Below are 26,219 nucleotides of genomic sequence, written 5' to 3'. Positions count from 1 at the left end.
TAATGAGGAGCAGTTTTACAGTTCACATCAAGGCCTTTTAGAGTTCTTGCTGTTTGTAATTAACCTTGTCAGTAGGTGGACTGTCAAATTTTCCCTAGGTGTGTGTGTGTGTGCGCGTGTGTGGGGGGGATCCTGTTATTGCTTGGCATCCAATCCGTGATGTATTCCTGCCTCACATGCAGTGTTCCTGTCTAGGCTGCAGATCCACAATAACTCTGGCCATGATAAAGCAGTTACTAAATGATTAAATGAAGGAATGAAAGCATAAATGTTTGTCTGTGCCAGTCTCATAACAGAGCAGCACACCTTTGAACAGCGAACTTGGTGCAAAGATTATCCAAGACATTTCAGAGTTCTATTTAGATGCAAGCACAAGTTCTATTTAGATGCAAGCACAAATATTACTATTTCAACGTGTTAAATTATCCAACGTGTTAAAAAAAAAAAAAAAAAAGAAAAGAAAAATCACGAGTCACCAACGCAACATGTGTTAAATTATTGTCCAATCACTTCTTGCCAAATCCACCTGAACCAGAATAATTTTGCCAGTGCTGATACAGATCTGGTATTGGACTGCATTTTGCACAAAGGTAAGTGCTTTGTCAATGCTATTAAGGTTGTAATACAAGCAGGACCAATCTATCTCCTAGTTGGGAGATTAGGTTGCATGTGTAAAAATACACATACATACATATACAATATATATATGATTATACATCCTGGAAACAAATAAATAGGGATATTTGGTTATTTGCCTTTTGGTGAAGATCAAGTGTTGTATCTGTTTTTATCAGTTTAATAGCTGATACATCCCCCATACGAGGACTTTATATTAAACAGATTTTTAGAGCAGGGAGATGGAAGAGGGGCTTGCTCCACCTGCTCCAAACATCGACTTGGTATTACAGGACTTCCACGTTTCAAAAAGTAAATGGAAAAAAAAAAAAAAGAGAAAAAAATATTTCTCATTTGTAAGTTGCTTTGGATACAAGGATCTTCTAAATGCATAAATGTAATGTGAATTTTGCTTGAGCTTAATTTACAAAATGGTATTAAAAACAAAGAAAAACAAACAAACAATGAAGCAAAAGAAGGCCCTACACTGGGTACAATGCTAGAAACAGAAGCTCAGAAATGCACTCGAAAATGTGGCAAGATTTCGTAGACTAATACTAGATTTGCTGCTTATGTAGGGCAAACAATTAAATCCAAGTGAGCAATGATGAAATTCTCAGGAGATGGTGGTTGGAGGAGCGATTACAAGGTAGCGATGTGAGAATAAGCAACTTTGCATTCCATATTTTTGACTCATTAGATAGTAATTTGAGGAGATAATATGTACTGTAAATTATTACCATTTTTATATGATTAGTATTAATAATATTTTATGGTGTACACTGAACAAATGTGAGTGATGAAAGCTTGCACTGGTAAAACCGCTCTTTCTTCTGAGATTGGGTAAAACACAGATTCTGGCTAATTGCAATTTAATAAGGTACACCTCAGACCCAGGAAGCAGCTTCAACTCATCAGATGATAATTATTCCCTTCATGACTCAGGTGCTAGAGAGATAAACCACAGACATGTGCACTTCAAATCACCCACAGAACTGGAATTGAGAACCACTCTTAATTGTAGGCCTTACTTTTGATATGGTGTTTGCCAAAATATGACCAAATAATTTTTGATATTTAATTATCATGGAGAAAAATATACTGAATGTCTGAAATGTAGGAGTTACAGTGCATCTGGAAAGTATTCACAGTGCTTCACTTTTTCCGCATTTTGTTATGTTACAGGCTTATTCCAAAATGGATTCAATTCATTATTTTCCTCAAATTCTACAAACAATACCCCATAATGACAATGTGAAAAAAGTTTGTTTGAAATCTTTGCAAATTGATTAAAAATAAAAACTAAAAAAGCACATGTACATAAGTATTCACAGCCTTTGCTCAATACTTTGTTGAAGCACCTTTGGCAGAAATTACAGCCTCAAGTCTTTTTGAGAATGATGCTACAAGCTTGGCACACCTATTTTTTGGCAGTTTCTCCCATTCTTCTTTGCAGGACCTCTCAAGCTCCATCAGGTTGGATGGGGAGCGTCGGTGCACAGCCATTTTCAGATCTCTCCAGAGATGTTCAATCGGGTTCAAGTCTGGGCTCTGGCTGGGCCACTCAAAGACATTCACAGAGTTGTCCTGTAGCCAGTCCTTCGTTATCTTGGCTGTGTGCTTAGGGTCGTTGTCCTGTTGAAAGATGAACCCTCGCCCCAGTCTGAGGTCCAGAGCGCTCTGGAGCAGGTTTTCATCAAGGATGTCTCTGTACATTGCTGCATTAATCTTTCCCTCGATCCTGAGTAGTCTCGCAGCTCCTGCCGCTGAAAAACATCCCCACAGCATGGTGCTGCCACCACCATGCTTCACTGTAGGGATGGTATTGGCCAGGTGATGAGTGGTGCCTGGTTTCCTCCAGACATGACACTTGCCATTCAGGACAAAGAGTTCAATCTCTGAGAGTTCTCCTATTGGGCTGTCATGTGCCTTTTACTGAGGAGTGGCTTCCATCTGGCCACTCTATCATACAGGCCTGATTGGTTGAGTGCTGCAGAGATGGTTTTTCTTCTGGAAGGCTCTCCTCTCTACACAGAGACATGCCATCGGGTTTTTGGTCACCTCCCTGACTAAGACCCTTCTTCCCCGATCGCTCAGTTTGGCCGGGCAACCAGCTCTAGGAAGAGTCCTGCGGGTTGAAAACTTCTTCCATTTATGGATGATGGAGGCCACTGTGCTCACTGGGACCTTCAATGCTGCATAAATGTTTCTGTACCCTTCCCCAGATTTGTGCCTCGATACAATCCTGTCTCGGAGGTCTACAGACAATTCCTTGGACTTCATGGCTTGGTTTATGCTCTGACATGCATTGTTAACTGTGGGACCTTATATAGACAGGTGTGTGCCTTTCCAAATCATGTCCAATCTACTGAATTTACTACAGGTGGACTCCAATCAAGTTGTAGAAACATCTCAAGGATGATCAGTGGAAACAGGATGCACCTGAGCTCAATTTTGAGTGTCATGGCAAAGGCTTTGAATACTTATGTACATGTGCTTTTTTTGTTTTGTTTTTTTATTTTTAATAAATTTGCAGAGATTTCAAACAAACTTCTTTCATGTTGTCATTATGGGGTATTGTTTGTAGAATTTTAAGGAAAATAATTAATTTAATCCGTTTTGGAATAAGGCTGTAACATAACAAAATGTGGAAAAGTGAAGTGAATACTTTCCGGATGCACTGTATGTTAAAGATTCCACACACACACTTAATGAGATCGAATAAGTACAGCTACAATTTGTGAAGGTCTAGGTACGAAAAAAAATCCATTAGTATATTATTATTATAATGAAATTATAACCATGTTTGTTTTGTTTCAAACACTGAGAGAATAAACTCAACTCTCAATTCATTTTTAAACATTCTGTTTTCTGAGCTAGTTGACAAATATTTTAAACCTCTTATCTTTTTGACTCAATGACTATGTTTACATGGACAGCAGTAATCTAATTATTGACCTTATTCTGAATAAGACAATATTGTGATTAAGGTGTTTACATGAGTCGCTTTTAGAATATTCCCGTTTTACATGTTGCAGAACATAGAGCGATTAACAGCACACGTCATTATGTCACCGCGCCACGCCATCTGACGTTCCCTCCAGAATTTCACGTATCAACATACAGTTCGTCTTCGTTATGGTACCGTATACAGTTTTGGGTGTTTTTAATTTTTACGAACTCTTCAAGTGCGGTTAATTATTTGTCATGCTGTACGTGCTAATAGACTGCTTGAAGCCGTGGGCTGCGTCCCAAACCGCACACTTAGCTACTATTTAAAGTAGCCGAGATACATGTATTTCGCCTACTATATAGTAGGCAAGTATGCTCTCGTTTGCCGTTAAACGGTTGAGCTCTGCCGTGTGTGATCGTGTCCTGTCGCAAAATGTGGTGAAAACTCCCACACGAGGTTAATAGTGTGATTAAGGTGTGTACATGTCTGTAATACACATCGATAATGTGACTAAAACAGGAATACTCCACATGTCTTAATTCGATTTGTGTTTACTTCCAGTATGACTTTAGTCGGATTAATGTAATTAAAAATTGCTGTTTACATGGTAGTTTCTTAATCAGAGTATCGTCTTAATCGGGTTAATATTGGATTATTGTTGTCCATGTAAACGTACTGAATGTCTCTAGCACTGTAACTAGGCTCTGGTCAGATTAGCTGTATTTAGCTAAATAAATAACATTAATAAATTAATTGGTCACAACTGAGGATCCGCTATATAACATGTGCTGGTTTAATTTTTAAAGCTTGCACTGCAAAGCTAATTTTTTCTTCTGAAAAATTTATCAGCTCAGCTACAGTACTTTTTCCAAGTACTCGGTTTGGTCTGCCAAAATATTTTGTTGGGTCCAGACCAGCAGTCCATAATCTCTGACATAAAGCATACATTAAATATTTTTTGCAGTAATTTCCTTGAATTCTCTCATACACGTTGATAATGTTTTGCCTGAATGAAAATTAATATGAATATCAATAAGACATTATTATTTTTATTATTATTATTATTATTATTATTATTATTATTATTAACAGATCTATGTCTTTGCCTGATATTTTGCTCACTGATTTGAAGGAAAATTTAATCAGCTCACTTATAGAACCTTCTAGAAAGGTTCTGCTCCTAAAGTTAAGTTTCAAGATTCTTGTCATGACAAGCACCGTGTGTGATATGCTATGACATTCTTTGTTGACTTAGCAATGAAAGCCTAGAGACAACTGTCAGTGGTTATCAAGTTTACTAGGGAAAAAAGGAAATGTTGTTAAAGCCACATTTCTTAACAGTGTGATTAACAAACTTTGCATGTGCTAGTGGACAGTAGGTATGTTTGTAAGTTGTAGGAATGCAACAGGGCAGTGTGCTTAACCCTTTATGCATATACAGTATTTGCCTATTATATATATATATATATATATATATATATATATATATATATATATATATATATATGTTGTTTTTTTTTAGTCAATAAAATGGGCTGTTTTAACATAGAAGTGGTATTTTATATCTTTTTTTCAGCTTGACTGTAGCAAATTCAAGTGTGTCAACTGAAAATCTAAACCAATAAAATGCTGTTATGATGTTGCAGGGACATTCCGTACTATGAATAGAAAAGTTTGTCTATTAGTAATGCTTGATAAATGCTGAATATGTGTGCTTTTGGAATTCATGCTACCACAAGGAACCAGGCACCTATCTATATCCCCAAAGACACCCCAAATAAGATAAGACAGCATAAACACATACACACCCACACAGGATCCATATGAAGCAATGGAAAGAATTACTTCTGTTAAAACGTGTTCAGTTTGCGGTCTTCACCCTCCCTGTTTGTGCTGTATCATGATAAGGAGAGACAGACTACAGAATGTACAAACAGTTTTATTTTCACTGTATTGCTTTGAATATTCTATGGAATTAAATGAACTATAAAAATCCTACTAATACTGAATATATATTTTTTTATATGTGAACTTGCTATACACACACACACACGCAACCCCAAATCCAAAAAAAAGTTGTGATGCTGTGTAAAATGCAATGATATGCAAGTCTCACAAACCCATATATTATTCACTATAGAAAATGGAAAACATTTCAAATGTTTAAACTGAGTAAATGTACCAGTTTATTTTTAGTAACACTTACTTTTCCAGCCTTTAGTTGCCACATCCCAACTTTTTTGAGACGTGTTGTGGCCATCAAATTCAAAATTGCCTTATTTTGTTCTTACAACATTTTTTGGTACATTTCCTCAGTTTAAACATTTTATGTTTTCTATGTTCTGTTGTGAATAGCATGTGGGTTTATGAGATTTGCAAATCATTGCATTCTGTTTTTATTTACATTTTACAGAGCGTCCCAACTTTTTTTTGGAATTGGGGTTGTGTAATTTATATATATATATATATATCTTTATATATAAGTCAGCTTCTGCAATCATTCATGAAGTCAGCATTAATTCTCACACATATTAATGACTGATTATAGAATTCCATGATGATCAAAAGCACTTGATATATATACACAGTCAAATGAAGAACAATATAGTTTCAATTTGTTCCTAAGCTATTGTAAATGGCCATTTTTTTTTCAAATACATCAGACATTTTCCATATTTCCAATCATAAAGACAAAGTACTGCATATGTAATGAATAAAACTTAACAGGGCATGATGTTATTGGAAAATAATCAAGGACAGCCTAGTAAGAGGCATCTTAGAATTACTATTACCACCTCAAAGTTGATTCATTTCCAATAACAGCCAGTTCTGAAGTGTTTTATTCCTCAAACACCACATCAGTTTTCCAACAATTATAATTTTGCATTTATTACTGAATGGCATGGCACACTTTTATTATCCATTTACGGTAGAGTTATACTTATTGCTGTGGAACTTCTGCAAAGCAACTTAATTCATGCTACTGCTTACCTTATAGTAGCTATGAACAGTCAGTCTCCTTTTCTCTCTAAGATAAAAAAATACAGTGCAAAGTCAGAAAGCACACTGTGCACTGTCCTTAAGACTTACTGATGTCACAAAGTGTTGACACTAGAGACTACTTCCATAAAAGTGAAATAAACATCTCCTTACAGAACGCAACACCCATTTAATGACTTATCTTTATTAAAATGTTGCTTTCATCCATTAATTATTAGCAATAAATTATGTGAAATGTCCACCATACAAGTCCATTTGAAAGAGCTGTTACTATAGAAACATAAGAAACATATTAGAATGAGTGCACTTATATAAACCTGTGATTTGACGTCCAAACAGCACTACTGTTCAATCAGACCTGCTGTTACAGAAAAATAATCATCATCAAGCTAACCAATCAGACTTGAGTATTCAATGTCTAAATACATAGTGATATAAAAATGTTTATTAACTTGTTTACAAAGTGAATTTGAAGTAAATTTGAAGTCCCCCCCCCAAGTACAAGAAAAAGTCAAATTCTTCTCTGTGGTAATCACATATGCGCTACAGATGTGGTAGATAGTGAAAAAGATGGGAAAATGTTGACGAATCTTTAAAGAGCTTTCAAAAAGAAGAAGATCTCGATGTTGTGAGAGGGAGGAGTTTTAAACAGTCCAGCGTCCGCTACATCAAGCTGAGGAGCTAACATTGGAGGGAATTACTGGGTGGAGTGTTTGTTTGTTAACTTCAAAGTGAAGCAAACAACTAAACTGTTAAAAAGATAAGGGTGCAAACTGATTCAACAGGAGACAAAAGTGAAAAGAAGACAGCATATCTCTGAAAAGTCAACTGCCTAAGGTAAGGTTTCTTTGGATTTGTGAAGGTGAGACTACACTGAGCTAAAATAACATAAATTTACAGATTTAGATGAAACTTATTGGAATATATTTCAATATAAATATAAACTGGTCTTCATTAATTCAGTAACTGTTCATTTACTGAACTGTAAGACATCATTTGGAGGCAATGGGAGTAAAAGACAGAAATCCAAATTAATGTTATGATGGACATGCAGTAAAACCCAAAAGAATGCTGAAGTAGCAGTAGTTTGTTTTTATTTGAATATGTATAAAATAAAATGTCTGCTTCAGGAGACTGTAATATCACAACAGCTGTATATGAAGAGCCATCTGTACCTAGAACCAGACAGCCAACAAAATATGCTTGTATAGAAATGCAGAGAATTGATAAACACATTATTGATTCTAATAAGGTGCCCCAAGGTTTGGACACCAAATTACAGGTTTAGTTGATTTTTGAAGTTAAAAAGTAACACAACCTCTGCTGCAAACCGATTTTAAAAATAAAATTTTTCTACAAGTATTAAAGTTACTTCATATTTGATATTTGATGCATGTGCCAAGGTTTGGACACCCATCTAAGCCATCTAGTTTTGTGATATTCTTGGGATTTCTTACATGCACAGTATGTCAAAGATATACCTACATATTTCTATGATGTTGAAATCATTGAAAGTATGTAGGTAGATCTTATTCATGTAGATCTTTGAACTGTGAGGGCCATTCCAAATGCTTCAGCTTGCATTTGTACAGTTGCAGGAAACAACTCTGCTAACAACGTCTCCAAAGGCTAATTCTAGTCAACAGTCACAGGATGTTAGTAGCTACAAAAACATTTCTAAAGACCTGAGCTTTCATCAATTCACAGTAAGATAAATTGTCTACAATTGGAATAAATTCAGGACTGACTGTCCCTGGGAGTGGGTAACCTGCACACCAAAACCTCATCCCAGCTGTGAAGCATTTTCAGGTAGCATCCTGGTTTGTACTGTAGTTTCTTTGCTGCATTAGGGCCTGGACACCTTGTAATCATTAAGGGAAAAATTAATTTAAAACTGTTTCAAGACATTTTATGGGAGAATGTCAGGACAACAGCACATGACCTCAAGCTTAAGAGAGGTTGGGTGATGCAACAAGGCAATGACCCAAATCACACAAATAATTCAACTAAAGCTGAAAAAAGTGTTTTGAAATGACCGAGTCCTGACCTTAACCCAATTAAGATGCTGTGGCATGAACTGAAAATGGCTGTTCAATCAAGACAGCCCAAACATATTGATGAACTGTTTTGTTGGGAGGAATAGTCCAAAATTCCTCCTCAATTTTGTGCTAGTCTTATAAGCAACTACAGGAAATGTTTGTGGAGTTTGTTGCTGCTAAAGGAGGCTCTACAAGTTACTAAATTCAAGGGTTCACTTACTTGTTCCAGCCTGCATTGTGAATGATTATTCAGTGTGCTCAACGAAGACTTGAAAAGTACTACCGTTTGTGTGTTATTAGTTTATTCAGATTGTGTTTGTCTATAATTGTGACATAGATGAAGGTTGTTTTTGTCATGTTGTAGAAGGCAAACTTTTCAGTTCCTTGACTGACTATGTCACATTTGCTTCCAAAATTTGCTGATATTTGCTGGAATTCATTCTTCCATCAACCTGTGTGATGTTTTGTGTGCCACTGGCTGTCACACAACCCCAAAGAATAATAGATCCATCCCATACTTAACAGTGGGCAATGTGTTCTTTTCATCAAATGCTGTTTTTTCACCTTTGGTGATTCTGGCCAGAGGGTTTCATTTTAACTTTATCAGTCTACAGCACTTTTACAAAATGCCTCTGGCTTATCTAGATATTGTTTTGCATACATCAGATGTTGAAGTTTGTGAAGAGGTTCTGGTTAGGTTACCTTCTGATGATTCTTCCATGCAGATCATGTTTGTGCAAGCACCAGTCCACAGTAGAGCAGTGCACCACCACTCCTTTGCAAGATAAACCTTCCTGCTGATCCTTGTCATATGGGGGTTTCTGCTTTACCTTTCTAGCTAACATACAGGTAGTTCTATCTGTGTGGTGTTTTTTTTTTTGTTTGTTTGTTGTTTTATTTTTTAAGTGTGTGTGTGTGTGTGTGGGGGGGGGGGGGGTGCTTACAGATCTTTCCTTGACTTCTACATTTCCCCTTTACAGCCATTTTAATGACACATTGTACAGTGGAAATTGTGAGCTGAAAGGGCTTTGATGTCTTTTTATAGCCTTACGCTGCTCTGTGAATGACTTCTTGATCTGCTTAATGAGTCAATTAAGGCTTAACAAGTTAATTAAGTTCTGAGACTTTACAACTGGAATGGTGTCCAAACTTTTGCATACCCCACAATAACTATTCTTTTTTCCCCCTATAAATGAACTGTTATTAATGTTATTTTTTAAATATTTTACTGCAGTTTCTGTTTAATTATTTTCACTTCAAAAATCAATAAAACGTAATTTGGCAAAGGATGCCTGAACTTTGGCATACAATTGTACAGGCAAGAAATCTCATACCACCTAATATTTCTCCAGAATTTGTGGGGTTTTTTTATTATTTTATTTTTTTTATTGTGTTTTGAATAATAATTGTTTTGAAAAAATAATATTTAATTAAAACATGTAACTTGCATGTAACCTTCATAAGTGTTTTGTTTAGAATATAGTGTAAAAATTTAACACCAGGGGAACATATCGATAATAATCAGTCTTTTCAAATTGTTTCTTATTCCCTTTCAGGAGACCATGGAGCTGGGACCATATATAATTATTTGTATATGTGCTGTAAATGCTGTTGTTTGGGGATGCCCCCAGCAATGCAAGTGCAAGGACAACAATACTATTTGCAAGGGCTATGACATTAAAGACTTTCCATCCCATATTCCATCAACAACAAAGTCTATAAGCCTTTCATGTACCAACATTTCTTCACTGAAACCTGCTGATTTTGATGCATTTTCTGAGACTTTGACAAAAATTACAGTCAATAATTCAAGGATAAATGAGGTGCAACCTCACACATTTGACAAGATGCACAAACTCACCGCTTTAGTGTGTTCAGGAACTGAGCTGGTTTCTCTACCAGAGGACTTGTTTCAGAAACTACACTCACTCACCCTTCTGAGGCTGAGTAACAACAAGCTAAATAAACTCCCTTCATCCCTGCTAACATCTCTTCAGTCTCTGAAAATCTTAGACCTAAGCAAAAACAACTTGAGTTCTATTCCAGAGGATGCATTTCGGGGTCTCATTCACTTGGAGACGCTTATGCTGCAGAGGAATGTCATCAGAAAACTGCAGAATGGAACTTTCCATGGACTTAGAAAGCTTAAAAACTTATACCTTCAAAATAACAACCTAAAGGTGATCCCAGGCAATGCATTTGAGGATCTGGGTAATCTGGATACTTTGCATCTGCAAAACAATGTTATCACAAACTTACCAGCAGAACTTTTTGCACATAATCAACAGCTCCAGAAACTCTACCTTTCTAATAATCAGTTGTCTTTCCTTCCTGAAGGCATCTTCTTGAAGTTGCCTATTCTACAGCATATCTCACTTTATGACAACCAGCTGCAGAGTCTATCTATTAACACCTTTGGGCCCATGGTACTGCAGGACCTGTGGCTGTATGACAACATGTTATCCCATCTTGAGGAAAATGTATTTAGCAATTTAACTCATATGCAACTTCTGGTGCTGAGCAGAAACCGGATCTCACATATTTCTCCTGGTGCGTTCAATGGATTGAATGAGCTGAAAGAAATTTCTTTGCACACTAACTGCCTGACAAGCCTTGATGAAACAGTGTTCAGAGGCCTTCCAAAGTTGGTCAACATATCTTTGGAAAACAACAAAATTCAGTACATTCCAGAAAATCTTATTGAAGGTATTCCTTACTTATACCAGCTGGAGCTTCAAAACAACTCTCTATCCTCTTTACCACAGAAATTTCTAGATTCATTAACCAACATTGACAGTGTGGTGTTAACTGAAAATCCATGGAGGTGTGACCTTGACATTCTACCACTTCAAAACTGGTTAAAGAAATATCCATATAAAGTAAAAAATGTCGCATCTCTTGAGTGCTTTTGCCCTTTAGACTTGAGAAACATCAGCATAATAAACTTTCATTTCAATAATACCTTTCACATATCCCCTTTTACACCAGCAAATAACTCAACCATACTCTTAAAGAAAGGAGAGGTTATCATTGGTTCACAAGGAATGCATATGATCATCACTGCAGTAGTCTGCACTGTAGTCATTGTTAGTATTATAATCTTTATTGTCTGCTGGAGGAGGAACAAGCAAGACCGTCAAAAAACTAATAAAAAGTAAAGTTTCTAAAACAAATGTATGTGGTAACCACTGTAATGCTATCAAATAAGATATTGTGCTCAAAATAAAATAAGTACTCATTTAAAATTACTTGTACATTGACTCAAGTAAAAAATAAAAATATTAACTATATATTGAAAATAGGGGGGAAAAAACAACAACAACTAAACAAATGCTTCTGTTTACAATGACCTAAATTATAGGTATTAGCCAGCTAAGCTTATCATTTCCAGAATGCCAATTTCTTAATATCCTCAACAAAGTGTACCTCAGACCAGGGGTTCCCAAATTTTTCCAGGGCAAGGCCCCCCAAATGGCATTGACATTTGACCGAGGCCCCCCTTTTGCAAGATGTTTTTAAAACACATTAAAAATACAGACTTCTGAATATATCCCCCTTATATAACATGTTATAGTAATAAAAATAACAAAAAAAAAAACCCCTAAAAATAACATATTATAGTAATGCATATGTGCGCATATATATATAATCATTTATTTTTCACACCCCTCGGCGCCCCCTGGCGGCCCCCACTTTGAAAACCACTGCCTTAGACTACTGATGCAAAGGGTTGTCATGCCAAATATTGACTTTATTAGGTTTAGAGGTTTACTTTGTAAAAGCTTTCTTCCAAAACTTTTGCACAGTATATACTGTGTATAAACCTAATTCAGTTACATTACTTACTTATTTTGTATATACTTCAAAATTCATGTAAAGTGAGTATAATTTTATGGAAGAGAATACACGTGCAATGTTTTGGTTTGGTTTAATGAGTCTGTGAAATGATTAAGCTAATATGATGATAGTACTAACCTTATCAATACTCATGCTCTCATTTGTATTTACCCCATGAATTTGATATTGAAAGGAGTTCAAATGCTTTATAAAATGTAGATTTTTAAATACAGCCTTCTCATTTTATAATAGAATTCTGGGTAACACTTTGTTTTGTTGAAGATAGATACTCTATAAACAGTAAAAATAAATAAATAAATAAATAAATAAATAAATAAATAAAATCTATAGACTGTCAACAGCCTATTAGTTGACTATAAACAATATGGCAACAGTTTATGGTTGTGGATGTTAGAGATTGCATAATCATGTGGAATCTATTAAAACATTTAATGACATGTTGTTGAAAGGTATTGAAACATCATTTGATATGTTGTTGAGAATCAATTGATAGGATGTTTCATGATAACGTATAGCATTCCACCAAGAAACCCCTTTAATTGCATCTTCCATGTATTATATAAACATGGTCATGAGTAGCAATGTAAAAATTAATTAGTATAACAACAGTAAATTTATAAACAGAAAGTTATTTTTTTCAGAAGTCCAGTATACTACTCTATGAAAATATAGTCTGTTAATGCCCAGCACTTATCTCTGAAAACAGAAAATGACTGCCTACACTTCTTAGGGTGTTCATGTATGCTGGGACAAGAAGATAAACGCAATACACTGCAGTACATGTTGACATGAGTTAATATTTTGGAGCAACAAAGTATAAAGTAAATAATGTGTTACTGATAGACAAACAATATTTCCAATGACATGTTTAACTATCATAAAAAATAGATACAGTTAATAGGAGGTTATTATTATGAATAATTGTTTTAGGCTGTATCCACTTGGATTTGATTTATAGGTTTATTTTATATTACAAGAACACATAGTATGGGTAGTCAAATAGATAGGTCTATTTTATCATTTGCATGTACAAACTGTGACAAAAACACAATGTAAAAATGAAACATGCAGTATTATACATTGAAGCATTATATCTTGAAGAAATCTGCCAACAAATAAAAAAAAAGTATTAATTAATGAACAATGTGTTGTATGTTATCCATGTACATTTCCAGGGAATGTCTGCAAAACAAGGGTTAGTTCCTCTAGTTACATACATTATAACAGTTTTAGTGTAGTGAATTTCATCAAATAATAAAGTACTAATCAAGTTCAGTCATTTTCAATATTTGAACCCATCTAGGTTTTAAATGGCATGATTTTAATATTAGATTGGGGAAAAAACTCAGAAGGTTTCACTAAATTATTATTGGTTTATTTGCAGGTGCAACCATGACAATATTCCAAAACTTCCATCTCATCATACCTTTATTCAAAGATCAATAAGCTGAAAACATTTATCTTGTATAAGAACCAGCTGACATCAATACCTGATGGATAATCTACCAAATTTGAAGGAAATAGACATGAATGCCAACAGAATCCGTTTAAGATGAAGACTTCTTCTCCAGAGGTTTGTGAGCGTCCGGAAGACTTGAAAGGCCAATCAAGCACATCTTTAAAAGAAGACCAACTGATATGTCAAATATCTCTGCTAACCATTACAAACAATATGACTGTTCCAACAACTACCAGCACATTAGAAACCACTCAGCTTACAACTATACCATCAAATACTTCTTCTTCTCCTATTAACAGCCACAGTAATCCTTACAACAACCGCAACTTCAACTACAGTATACACCACTATTCATAGTTTTCAGTCATGTGACTGGCACGGGGACCTGGAGGGCAAAACACCATTCCACAATGTCAGCCAACACTGGACACTTCATGGAACTGCAGTATAGGCCTGTCAATTTTCCATCTATTTCAAACCACGAATATGTTGATGACATCTCAAAAGAAGAAAAACAAAGGTATTTGAACAAAGTACAAGTTTTAGGCACTTGCGATCCATATACAGCACCTGCCGCATGTATTTCAATCACTGAAAACAGCGAAGTCCCTGCCAGAGCTCCACTTTGGCAATATTGTGGAGAATCCATCCCCTTACACTGTCGCCAGGATGAAAGCGTACAAAAGTACAGACAGTCATCTGTATTTTCGATCTGGATGGGTCAATGATGCTGCTGTTTGGGACGTGAAGGAGAAGAAATTAATCACTGTCTGAACAAAGGTGAGTGCTAATTAGCTAACATTAGTTTCTGGTTCACTGTAGTCTGTGTTCTAGGGCAGTAATGTTTTGGTTAGGTTAACAAAATATCTAATGACATAAATCCAATCAAAACTTTTTTTTTCAATGTCAGGTAAACCATTCATACTGTTTAAACTGTTAGTGCACCCAACTGAACAACAACTATGTGACATTTTGGCAAAACAAATCTGGTAAATATAACTGGCAGGCAGCAGAAGAAAGCCGAGTTTGGCCCTCCAGGTGGCCGTTCCCATAAGAATGTGACGTCAGTTGAAAATTATGAATAACAGCAACCACACAACCAACTACTCCAACCGCAGAACCAACCACTGCATCTACAGCTTAAGAGATTCAGTTCCAACTCCAGAGGCCACAACTACTACACTCTTTACTACACACAAAATAAGGAAAACAACACCAGCCTCCACCACCCCTAGGACTTTTGTCTGTAGTAGTTACTCCAACTCTCAGCATCCTTCCAAGAACATTTATTGTGAGTACAAACAATTCCTTAATAGCTTGTTACTCTAAGTACATATCCAATGATGAGGTATTTTATTTTCTAAATTTCTAGGTAATACCTTGTCAAACATTTTAGTATGATTAAGGTAGTGCTTATTAGTGTATTGAAAAGGTTAGCTGTTTAACATATACAACATGTTTTTAATTTTGATGTACCAAATTTGAAGCATAATTGTAGCACATTACTATTATAATTCTATTATATTATATATATTTTATTTTTAAAAAGTCCAATATGCTGCTTTATGCAAGCAGGGTTTCTCAATGCCCAGCTCTTATCTCTGAAAACAGAAAATGACTGCCCACACTTCTTAGGGTGTTCATGTATGCTGGGGCAAGACGATAAACACACTACACTGCAGTATGTGCTGACACGATTCAATATTTTGGAGCAACATAGAATAAGGTAAATATTTTCTATGTCTTATTGGTAGACACATAATATTTCTATTGTTATGTTGATACTTATCATGCTAAATAGATACAAATATTAGGAGGTTAATATTTTGAATCATTGATAGTTAAGTGTTTTAGACTGTATCCACTTGGATCCGATTTTAAGCTTATATTACAAGAACACATAGTATGGGTGGTCAAATAGTTAGGTCTAGTCTCTCATTTGCATGTACAAACTATGACAACTTTATCTAAGAAAAGAACATCATAGTGCATGTTTTTTTTTTTTTATAGAAATAAAATAAAAATGAAAATCAACCATAAGGTGATATGATTCTGAAATTGATTATTTTCACATAATAGCAAGTCCTGATGTGTATTATTTGTCTTATATTATTAATGACCATGTGGTAATTTATTGATCCACAATGCTGTGGAATGTCTGTGAAACAAGATCCTGATATCATGTGCATTATAACATCTACAGACAGGCATTTTCTCACTTTCTCTAGAGTTTAATAAGACAAAAAATTCAGCTTGTTACAGAGAAACCTCACAACATTCTACATCCTTTAATGTTCACTCAGTGCTTATTATTTTAATGCAGGTACAACCATGCCAATATTCCTATATTTCTGCATTCTGCTCTATTTCATCTGCTGCTCTGCCACTGAGAAGAATGTGACTAAGGATCTTTATGGCAAAGATGTGACAGCAGTTCCAGAAACACTGAAAGATGGAGCCACAGAAGTCTATTTTGTTGGCAGTCAGATTGGTGTCATACCAAAAGGAGCATTTTCCAAAAACCCTCAGCTAGAGTTAATTGAGTTTTTTCAGACACCTACAACTTCTATAGAAGAAGGTGCATTTGAAGGTTTAGAACATCTGAAAACCATTGACATTTCAGAGACCGAAGTGACATCTTTACCTGTTGGTGTTTTTAAGGATCTGACCAGCCTTCATAAATTGATTCTGAAATCAAGCAACATTCAGAGGCTAGAAAAGGGACTGTTTCATGATACCAGGAATCTTGAAATACTCCGGATGCAAGACAACAAGATTTCAACAATTGAAGAGGGAACATTTGATCACTTGGAGAATCTCACAGAGCTTAATCTTGGAAAGAACAATCTTACTTCCATCTCATCATCCCTTTTTTCAAAGCTCAATAAGCTGAAAATAATTAGGTTGAATGAGATCCAGCTGACATCAATGCCTGATGGAATTTTTGATAATCTACCAAATCTGACGGAAATACAAATAAATGGCAACAGAATCACACGCATACAACCGAATTTGTTTCCACATAAAAACATATTGACAACGCTGTTATTAGACAATAATCTCTTAACTGAACTTCAACCTGAGCTATTTATGGGTTTCTCTGCACTTAGAAGGTTAAAGCTGAATCACAATCAGCTCACCGCTCTCCCCCCTCTACTTTTCACAGAAACGCATAATATGATTGAATTATTTCTGAACAACAACAATTTTACATCCTTACCTGCTGGGATTTTTCAGTCACTGAACCAGCTTAAGAAATTAGACCTGTCCTCAAATCGGTTTTCAACACTTTCTGGAAATTTTTTTGATGGACTTAAGAAACTTTCTGAGCTCAATCTTCAGAATAATCTCATTGAAGCACTGAAGTCTGAAGACTTCATAAACCTACAATCTGTTTCTACCCTCAAACTGGAAAACAATAAACTGAGAACAATTCCAAGATATGTCTTTGATTCTCTGCCAAAACTCAAAAAGATATATTTGAACAACAATGCATGGCACTGTGACTGTAACCTGCTGCCCATGTACAAGTGGATGAAGGAAAATCTGCCTAAGATAAAGTCTTCTTCTCTAGTGGTTTGTGAGTATCCTGAAGAGTTGAAAGGCCAATCAATCACATCTTTAAAAGAAGACCAACTGATATGTCCCCTAACTCTGCTAACCATTACAAACACTATGACCATTCCAACAACTACCATCGCATTAGAAACCACTCAGCCTACAACTACACCATCAACCACATAATCTTCTACAAAAGCTCCTCTGACAACCACAGGAATCCTTACAACAACCGCAACTTCAACTACACTATCCACCACTATAGCAACAACCACACCACCAACTACTCCGACCGCAGAACCAACAACAGCATCTACAGCTTTAACAGATTCAGTTCCAACTCCAGAGGCCACAACTACTACACTCTTTAACTGCACACAAAATAAGGAAAACAACACCAGCCTCCACCACCCCTAGGACTTTTGTCTGTAGTAGTTACTCCAACTCTCTGCATCCATCTCCTTGCATGTTTGCTGTATGTTACTGTATGTGGTAGCATATGGGGATACTATAAACTAAAAATCATTTATTTAACATAAAATATGTAAGTACGTATTGACAGTAGCCTTTCACAAAATGTTAAGATTGGCACATGTTAAAAAAAAGGTTTTGCTGTGTTAAGACAATAGGGGGAAAAACTAATGCTTTCTTTTAAAATGCCCTAAATTCTAGGTATTAGCCAGCTAAGCACAGGGGCTACTTATTTTAGGTAAAACAACAATGTAATTTGGCAAAACTGCCTAAGGGGTTATAAAGTATTTATGAAAAAAACAACAACAAAAAAAACAAACAAAAAAAAAAACAATAAAGTAAACCAGTAAACTGGAAAAGACTAAAAAAAACATGTTAAGTTATTTATCCTAATAAATTCACACAAGGCATAACTTCTTGTAGAACATTTATTGTGAGTACAATCAATTCCTTAATAGCTTGTTACTCTAAGTACATATCCAATGTTGAGGTATTTTATTTTCTACATTTCTACTTAATACCTTGTCAGGCATTTTAGTATGATTAAGGTAGTGCTTATTAGTGTATTGAAAAGGTTAGCTGTTTAACATATACAACATATCTTTACTTTTGAAGTACCAAATTTGAAGCATAATTGTAGCACATTCTTAACCAGTTAATACATAGAACCTAGTTAAAAACAACAACAACAGGCTTGTGTATGCTCCTGATTTAATGATACATACATTACATTCAGTAAAACAAACAAACAAACAAAAAAAACATTTTTAAATATTATTTCAGACAATTATTGGCTGTGTCAGGAATTAACTGCAAAAACTGAAGGAAGTGTGACAGTCAAAGTCTTCAGAAGAACTGTGTCAGGTTCTCCAAGATGTTTTAACAAAACTTGCCAGTCAATTTCCTTATAAAACTGCACAAAGTGTACCTGACACTACTCAGACATTTTTAAAAAACAAAGGCTTGTCATGCTAAATATTGACTTTGTTTAGTTGAAGCTGTTTGCTGCTTTATTTTTGTCAAAAACATTTAATTGCATTATTTTTAAGGCATCTTTATAGCATTTCTTTACATCTGCCTATGAGTTTGGCACAGTATTGAACATAAGAAACTAGATGCAGTTACGTTACCTTTGTATTTTTTATATAATTCATAATACATATAAACTGTGTATATTTCTTTGTAGGATGCTTAAGCTTGTTTGCATGAGTCATTGAAAGGGATTAAAGAAACTGACATGATAATTGTACTAATCCTTATAAATAAACATGCCTTTTGTCTTATTTCCCTTTCACATTTGATGGTAGAAGTTATTTTTGTGAATCTACTTATCAAAGCGAAAAAGAACACTAGTAATGTAACTTTAAATATGGTTTAGGATTATTATTATGTGTCTTATTTTCTCTAATCCTTCTTTTAACTGATCCGAGTGGGAAATGATAACCAGGCAGTAAGCAGAGTTCAGGATGAACCAGGGTCCCTAGAACCACCATGCCACGCAAAAGAAGAAGACCAAGAAGAAGAAGAGAAAGAAGACGAAGAAGAAGAGTTTACATGCTTTATAAAATTTAGTGTTATAAAGTTTTTATTGTAAAATGTATTTGTATTTAGAAAATGCACATTTCATTAAATATTTCTATTATAATTCTATTATATTATATATATTTTATTTTTAAAAAGTCCAATATGCTGCTTTATGCAAGCAGGGTTTCTCAATGCCCAGCTCTTATCTCTGAAAACAGAAAATGACTGCCCACACTTCTTAGGGTGTTCATGTATGCTGCGGCAAGAAGATAAACACATTACACTGCAGTATGTGCTGACACAAGTCAATATTTTGGAGCAACGTAGTATGAGGTAAATATCTTCTATGCCTTATTGGTAGACACATAATATTTCTATTGTTATGTTGATAATTATCATGCTAAATAGATACAAATATTAGGAGGTTAATATTTTGAATCATTGATAGTTAAGTGTTTTAGACTGTATCCACTTGGATCCGATTTTTAAGCTTATATTACAAGAACACATAGTATGGGTGGTCAAATAGTTTGGTCATTTGCTTGTACAAACTATGACAACATTATCTAAGAAAAGAACATCATAGTGCATGTTTGTTTATAGAGATAAAATAAAAATTAAAATCGACCATAAGGTGATATGATTCTGAAATTTATTATTTTCACATAATAGCAAGTCCTGATGTGTATTATTTGTCTTATATTATTAATGACCATGTGGTAATTTATTGATCCACAATGCTGTGGAATGTCTGTGAAACAAGATCCTGTTATCATGTACATTATAACATCTACAGACAGTCATTTTCTCACTTTCTCTAGAGTTTAATAAGACAAAAAAAAAATCAGCTTGTTACAGAGAAATCACACAGGGCAACATTCTACATCCTTTAATGTTCACTCAGTGCTTATTATTTTATTTGCAGGTATAACCATGGCAATATTCCTATATTTCTGCATTCTGCTCTATTTCATCTGCTGCTCTGCCACTGAGAAGAATGTGAATAAGGATCTTTATGGCAAAGATGTGACAGCAGTTCCAGAAACACTGAAAGATGGAGCCACAGAATTGTCCTTTGTTGGCAGTCAGATTGGTGTCATACCAAAAGGAGCATTTTCCCAAAACCCTCAACTAGAGTTAATTGAGTTTTTTCAGACACCTACAACTTCTATAGAAGAAGGTGCATTTGAAGGTTTAGAACATCTGAAAACCATTGACATTTCAGAGACCCAAGTGACATCTTTACCTGTTGGTGTTTTTAAGGATCTGACCAGCCTTCATAAATTGATTCTGAAATCAAGCAACATTCAGAGGCTAGAAAAGGGACTGTTTCATGATACCAGGAATCTTGAAATACTCCGGATGCAAGACAACAAGATTTCAACAATTGAAGAGGGAACATTTGATCACTTGGAGAATCTCTCAGAGCTTAATCTTGGAAAGAACAATCTTACTTCCATCTCATCATCCCTTTTTTCAAAGCTCAATAAGCTGAAAATAATTAGGTTGAATGAGATCCAGCTGACATCAATGCCTGATGGAATTTTTGATAATCTACCAAATCTGACGGAAATACAAATAAATGGCAACAGAATCACACGCATACAACCGAATTTGTTTCCACATAAAAACATATTGACAACGCTGTTATTAGACAATAATCTCTTAACTGAACTTCAACCTGAGCTATTTATGGGTTTCTCTGCACTTAAAAAGTTAAAGCTGAATCACAATCAGCTCACCGCTCTCCCCCCTCTACTTTTCACAGAAACGCATAATATGACTGAATTATTTCTGAACAACAACAATTTTACATCCTTACCTGCTGGGATTTTTCAGTCACTGAACCAGCTTAAGAAATTAGACCTGTCCTCAAATCGGTTTTCAACACTTTCTGGAGATTTTTTTGATGGACTTAAGAAACTTTCTGAGCTCAATCTTCAGAATAATCTCATTGAAGCACTGAAGTCTAAAGACTTCACAAACCTACAATCTGTTTCTACCCTCAAACTGGAAAACAATAAACTGAGAACAATTCCAAGATATGTCTTTGATTCTCTGCCAAAACTCAAAAAGATACATTTGAACAACAATACATGGCACTGTGACTGTAACCTGCTGCCCATGTACAAGTGGATGAAGGAAAATCTGCCTAAGATAAAGTCTTCTTCTCTAGTGGTTTGTGTGTATCCTGAAGAGTTGAAAGACCAATTAATCACATCTTTAAAAGAAGACCAACTGATATGTCCCACGACTCCAACTGTTCCAACAACTCTGTCACCAACCACATCTGCCCTAATAAGAACTACCACTTCTGAAGCCACTACAAGTACAGCACCAACTTTACTGACTAGAACAACACAGATCACCACTCAAACATCAACATTCACCACTCGTTCCCCTACCACTGCATTAGAAACCACTCAGTCTACAACTACACCATCTACCACTTCTTTTCCTATAACTGCTCTTATGACAACCACAGAAATCCTTACAACAACTGCAACTTCAACTACAGTATCCACCACTATAGCAACAACCACACCACCAACTACTCCAACCACAGAACAAACCACAGCATGTACAGCTTTAACAACTTCAGTTACCACAGTTACAAGTCCAGAGGCCACATCAACTATAGCACCAGTGTCCACCAGACTCAAGACATTTGGGTGTACTAGTTTCTCGGACTTTCAGGATCCATCTTCTGACATGTTTTCCTCCTCACCAGCAGACAGAGTCTTATCATGCAAAGTTTTGATGATTTCCTACACAACAATGTTGATAATAGAGATCTGCTGTACAGTGGTACTCGTTAAGTTCACATACTCACTGTATTGTTTTCTCCAGGAAAGAGAAAAGCTTTATTGCACTGTCAACCTCACACACTTTTCCTACACTAAATCTATTACACTCAGACCTCTTCAAGAAACTGAGACTGTGGCTCTATGAGACTGTGGTTATGTGGTTAAGTATTCATCATATTGGACTTTACCAGATTTAATAGTCTTAGAAAATGAAATTGATTTAATTGGTCCATAATATTCAAGTGTGTGTGTGTGTGTGTGCGTGTATGCCTTTTGCATAAAACCCAGCTTTGTTGTGTGTTCAGGCTATCATTGTCCTGTAAAGAGCTTATTCCATCTGAGCTGTGGAATTCTCAATTTCCTTCAGACTTATCTTTTTGCCTCTTGTTTGCTTCTCTGACTAATGCATCCTTATGTGGTCACTGATGCTTGGTGGACAGCCTCCACTAGGCAGAGTTTGTAAATAATTTGCAAACTATATATTGATTTCCTCCCAATTTAATTTTATGGGTTTTAATCAACATTAGAATAGAGCCTTTGTTATGCTTATTTATCTTTTTTTTATTATTATTGATCTTTTCCCCCCTTAGCATTCATTTCTATTTTTTGTAATTATATAAAAATAGTTGAATGTGTGCTACACTTTATGGCCAAAAGTATGTGGACACCTGACCATCACACACCTATGTGGACCTGTTGCAACAAAGTTGAAAGCAAACATTTGTCCACAATGTGTTTGCCTGCCATAGCTTTAAGATTTCATTTTACTTGAATTAAGAAGCCCACGCCTATTCCAGCATGACAGTGCCCATGGGCACAAAGCAAGCTGTATGAAGAGATGGTTTGCCAAGTTTGGAGTGGGAAGAACTCAAGTGGCCTGCACAGAGTCCTGATCTCAACCCCACTGAACACCTCTGGGATGAAGTGGAACTTTGACTGCACCCCAGGAATCCTCAACCAACATCAGTGCCCAACCTCACTAATGATCTTGTAGGTGAATGGGCAGAAATTCCCACAGCTACGCTCCAAAATCTAGTGGAAAGGCTTCCCAGAAGAGTGGAGGTTATTGTAACAGCAAAGAGGAGACCAACTTTGAACTTGGATATTCAACAAGTATTTTATGGGTATGATCAACAGGTGTCCACATACATTTGGACATTTAGTGTTCATTGCATCGACTTTCCATCCTGTTCTGCATGGCATGGTTGCAATTTTAACAGACTGAAAAACATTATTAATGTATGTGCTTTATACAAGGTTACTGTGTGACCACACAAATCACGGCATATGCAACCGTAAAAATTGTAATATTTTATAGAATCAGTTAACACTTAAGGACACACAAAGTAATGAATTCATCTATGGTTTATAATAACTTTATTGTCACTATTCAAGTACAATACAGTTGGGCATACTGCATATACGGTACTGTGCTAAACACCTGTACAGTATCTTAAACACCATGATTTATATATAATTTGGTACATGTTTGTATGTCATTAAATAAAGTAATATTTTGAAGGCAAAGGGTGGTTAATCATTTAATCAATTTCAGTAAGCACTTTGTTGTGGTCAGGGTCATGATGGACCCAGAGTCCATTGTCCATACATACACACACACACACACACACACACACACACTGACTGGAGTTGTGAGGTGGCAATGCTACTTATACATCATGCCACACATTATGATGAATTTATAATTAAAGTATTATTCCTGGTGAGTGATTGAATAAATGAATAAACAAACAAACAAGTAAATAAACACAACTCTGAGACAATCTGTGCTGTATAAGAATCTATGTTCATTCATTATGATCATATAATTAGTAACCTTTTAAAGCCTCAGTCTCAGTCACTGCAATTTCTTTTACAATAACTATGAATTCTCCACTCCCTATGTAATATAATATAATTACCTAACTAAGAATACAGTCAGTCTCCATTTACAGATTTATTTTTACTGAAACCCCACCTGAAGCTCAATTGAAGCCCATGTATCTGGAGTTTACTTTATTTTTAATTACACCATATTTGCCACTTGGTGTCAGTGTTGCAAAACACATTCGAAGTCCGACTACCCATGTGGTGTCTAAAGCTGAATATGATTGTTTTTGAGGAGTGATGTGATGCCATTCAATAGTCGCTATTGTTGGCATCACATCATATATATCATATATATATATATATTGAACACCGTTCAATAGCCGCTATGGTGATGTGGTGGTATTTTGATATCATTGGGGTGGCTATTGCATATTTGTTAATAACCTTAGCAAAATCTGAAAAATCTAAATTTTAACCTCAGCTGCAAAAAAAAACAAAAAACAAAAAAAAAACAGTTTCCTCCTCCAATTTAAAGACATGCGCTGTAGACTGACTGGCATTTCCAAATTGTTCATAGTGTGTGAATGGGTGTGTGAATGTATGTGTGTGACTTGAGCCCTGCAATGTATTGGCACCCTGTCCAGAGTGCCCCTCTCTTTGTGCCCCAAGTCCTCTGGGATAGGCTCCAAGCTCCCCCGTGACCCTGCGTAGGATAAGTGGTACAGAAAATGAATGGATGGATAAATCTGAACAAATTTTCAGTTTATTAAACAATTTCTTCATTTTAGGAGTAATTGTAAAGCATTGTATCAAGACTGCATCCACAGTTCAGTGTCTGGTGTGTTTTAGATGAGGAAGCTATTTAATGGCAACCCAATTTACCAATTTTCAATAACTAACTGTTATCACCTGTAAGGAATCTAAGGAGCTGAAGCAGGACCTCCCTGTGCTGCATTAGCTCTCTGCCACAGCATCTTACAGCCTGATCTGGTGAATCTCTCACCAAGGGCCCGTGCCTGACACCAGCAGAGAGAGAAGCCAGCAGTAGGGCACTGGAGCTAAGCAGAATGAGCATTAATGATATAACTTTTCATCTCTGTTGTTTTATACACAAACCTATATAGATTTCAAATGTCCTACTCTGTTACAGCTGCTTGAACAATGTCAGTGGCATTCGAGTCATCGTGGCTCTATAAAACATGTGCTATATTTTCATTATATAACTGATTAATCTGGATTTTGTAATGGATGTAATCATAAATCAAAATTCAGGATATCCCATAAGTCCAGCATAATAGGAAACAAATAATAATAAAACATGGTGAAACAAAAATGTTTATTTACAGAACATGCTCAACATGTGCACCATTTTTCTCAATACACGAATTCCTATAAGGATTGAATTATTTGGATTATTCTTCAGTGAACAAATACATAAAAATATAATCATATACATTGAATATACAGTGCTCTCCTATTGGCACCCTTGGTAAATATTTGCAAAGAAGGCTGTGAAAAATTGTCTTTATTGTTTAAACTTTTGATGTTTTATTTAAAAATCACAAAAATTCTCTGCTCTCATGGAGCTCAAACAATTTCAAGCACAACACAGGTTTATACTATATATATATATATATATATATATATATATATATATATATATATATATATATATATATATATATATATATATATATCTTTGTTAAATATAGGTGTCCAACAATTATCGGCATCCCTATGAATTCACATGAGAAAAAATATATTTGATGAAAATCAATTTGATATTTATATGTTTTTTTAGTACACCTGGGTGATTAGGAACTGGAAATTGTTCAACCATGTCTTCCTGTTTCACAGGGGTATAAATTTGAGGTAACACATAGGCCAAATTCCCTTAGTCATTCATAACAATGGGTAAGACCAAGGAATATAGCTGTGATGTGTGGCAAAAGGATGCTGAGCTTCACAAAATGAGAAGTGGCTATAAGAAAACAGTACAAGCATAGAACATGTCCGGTCTTCAGTCTGTAAATTGAAGGAAAAAAAAAGAAACTGGATTAAGCACAAAGCATAGGAGTAAGTCCACCTCTAAATGGCTCTAAAAG

General features: G+C 35.4%; 3 protein-coding genes and 1 non-coding gene across 6 annotated transcripts; all 4 read left to right on the top strand.

Moving 5' to 3' along the window:
• Positions 1–742: 742 nt before the first annotated feature.
• Positions 743–933, top strand: LOC128615224 (U2 spliceosomal RNA). The gene has a single exon (XR_008387161.1). It is a non-coding gene; the product is annotated as a U2 spliceosomal RNA (small nuclear RNA).
• Positions 934–7,216: 6,283 nt separating this feature from the next.
• Positions 7,217–13,927, top strand: LOC128615186 (leucine-rich repeat-containing protein 15-like). 3 transcript variants are annotated; one of them, XM_053637060.1, is made up of 3 exons: positions 7,217–7,405; positions 10,164–11,313; positions 13,850–13,927. In XM_053637060.1, the coding sequence occupies exons 2-3, from the start codon at positions 10,170–10,172 to the stop codon at positions 13,909–13,911; spliced, it is 1,206 nt and encodes a 401-aa protein (XP_053493035.1). In that variant the 5' UTR covers positions 7,217–7,405; positions 10,164–10,169; the 3' UTR covers positions 13,912–13,927. The 3 variants fall into 3 exon arrangements, with proteins under 3 accessions (XP_053493035.1, XP_053493034.1, XP_053493033.1); XM_053637059.1 differs by lacking the exon at positions 13,850–13,927 and adding an exon at positions 9,333–9,456 and having other exon boundaries at positions 10,164–12,058; XM_053637058.1 differs by lacking the exon at positions 13,850–13,927 and having other exon boundaries at positions 10,164–12,058.
• A 503-nt stretch (positions 13,928–14,430) lies between these two features.
• On the top strand, positions 14,431–19,247 carry LOC128615187 (leucine-rich repeat-containing protein 15). Its single transcript, XM_053637061.1, has 4 exons — positions 14,431–14,704; positions 14,835–15,215; positions 15,560–15,650; positions 16,248–19,247. The coding sequence occupies exon 4, from the start codon at positions 16,256–16,258 to the stop codon at positions 17,666–17,668; it is 1,413 nt and encodes a 470-aa protein (XP_053493036.1). The 5' UTR covers positions 14,431–14,704; positions 14,835–15,215; positions 15,560–15,650; positions 16,248–16,255; the 3' UTR covers positions 17,669–19,247.
• A 1,155-nt stretch (positions 19,248–20,402) lies between these two features.
• LOC128615184 (leucine-rich repeat-containing protein 15-like) lies at positions 20,403–23,827 on the top strand. Its single transcript, XM_053637057.1, has one exon. It carries the CDS (start codon positions 20,411–20,413, stop codon positions 22,427–22,429), a length of 2,019 nt encoding a protein of 672 aa, XP_053493032.1. The 5' UTR covers positions 20,403–20,410; the 3' UTR covers positions 22,430–23,827.
• The last annotated feature ends 2,392 nt before the right edge of the window (positions 23,828–26,219 follow it).

The sequence above is a fragment of the Ictalurus furcatus genome, chromosome 11 (genome assembly GCF_023375685.1).
Source record: "Ictalurus furcatus strain D&B chromosome 11, Billie_1.0, whole genome shotgun sequence".
Taxonomy (NCBI): Eukaryota; Metazoa; Chordata; class Actinopteri; order Siluriformes; family Ictaluridae; genus Ictalurus; species Ictalurus furcatus.
This window is presented reverse-complemented; position numbering and strand designations above follow the sequence as displayed.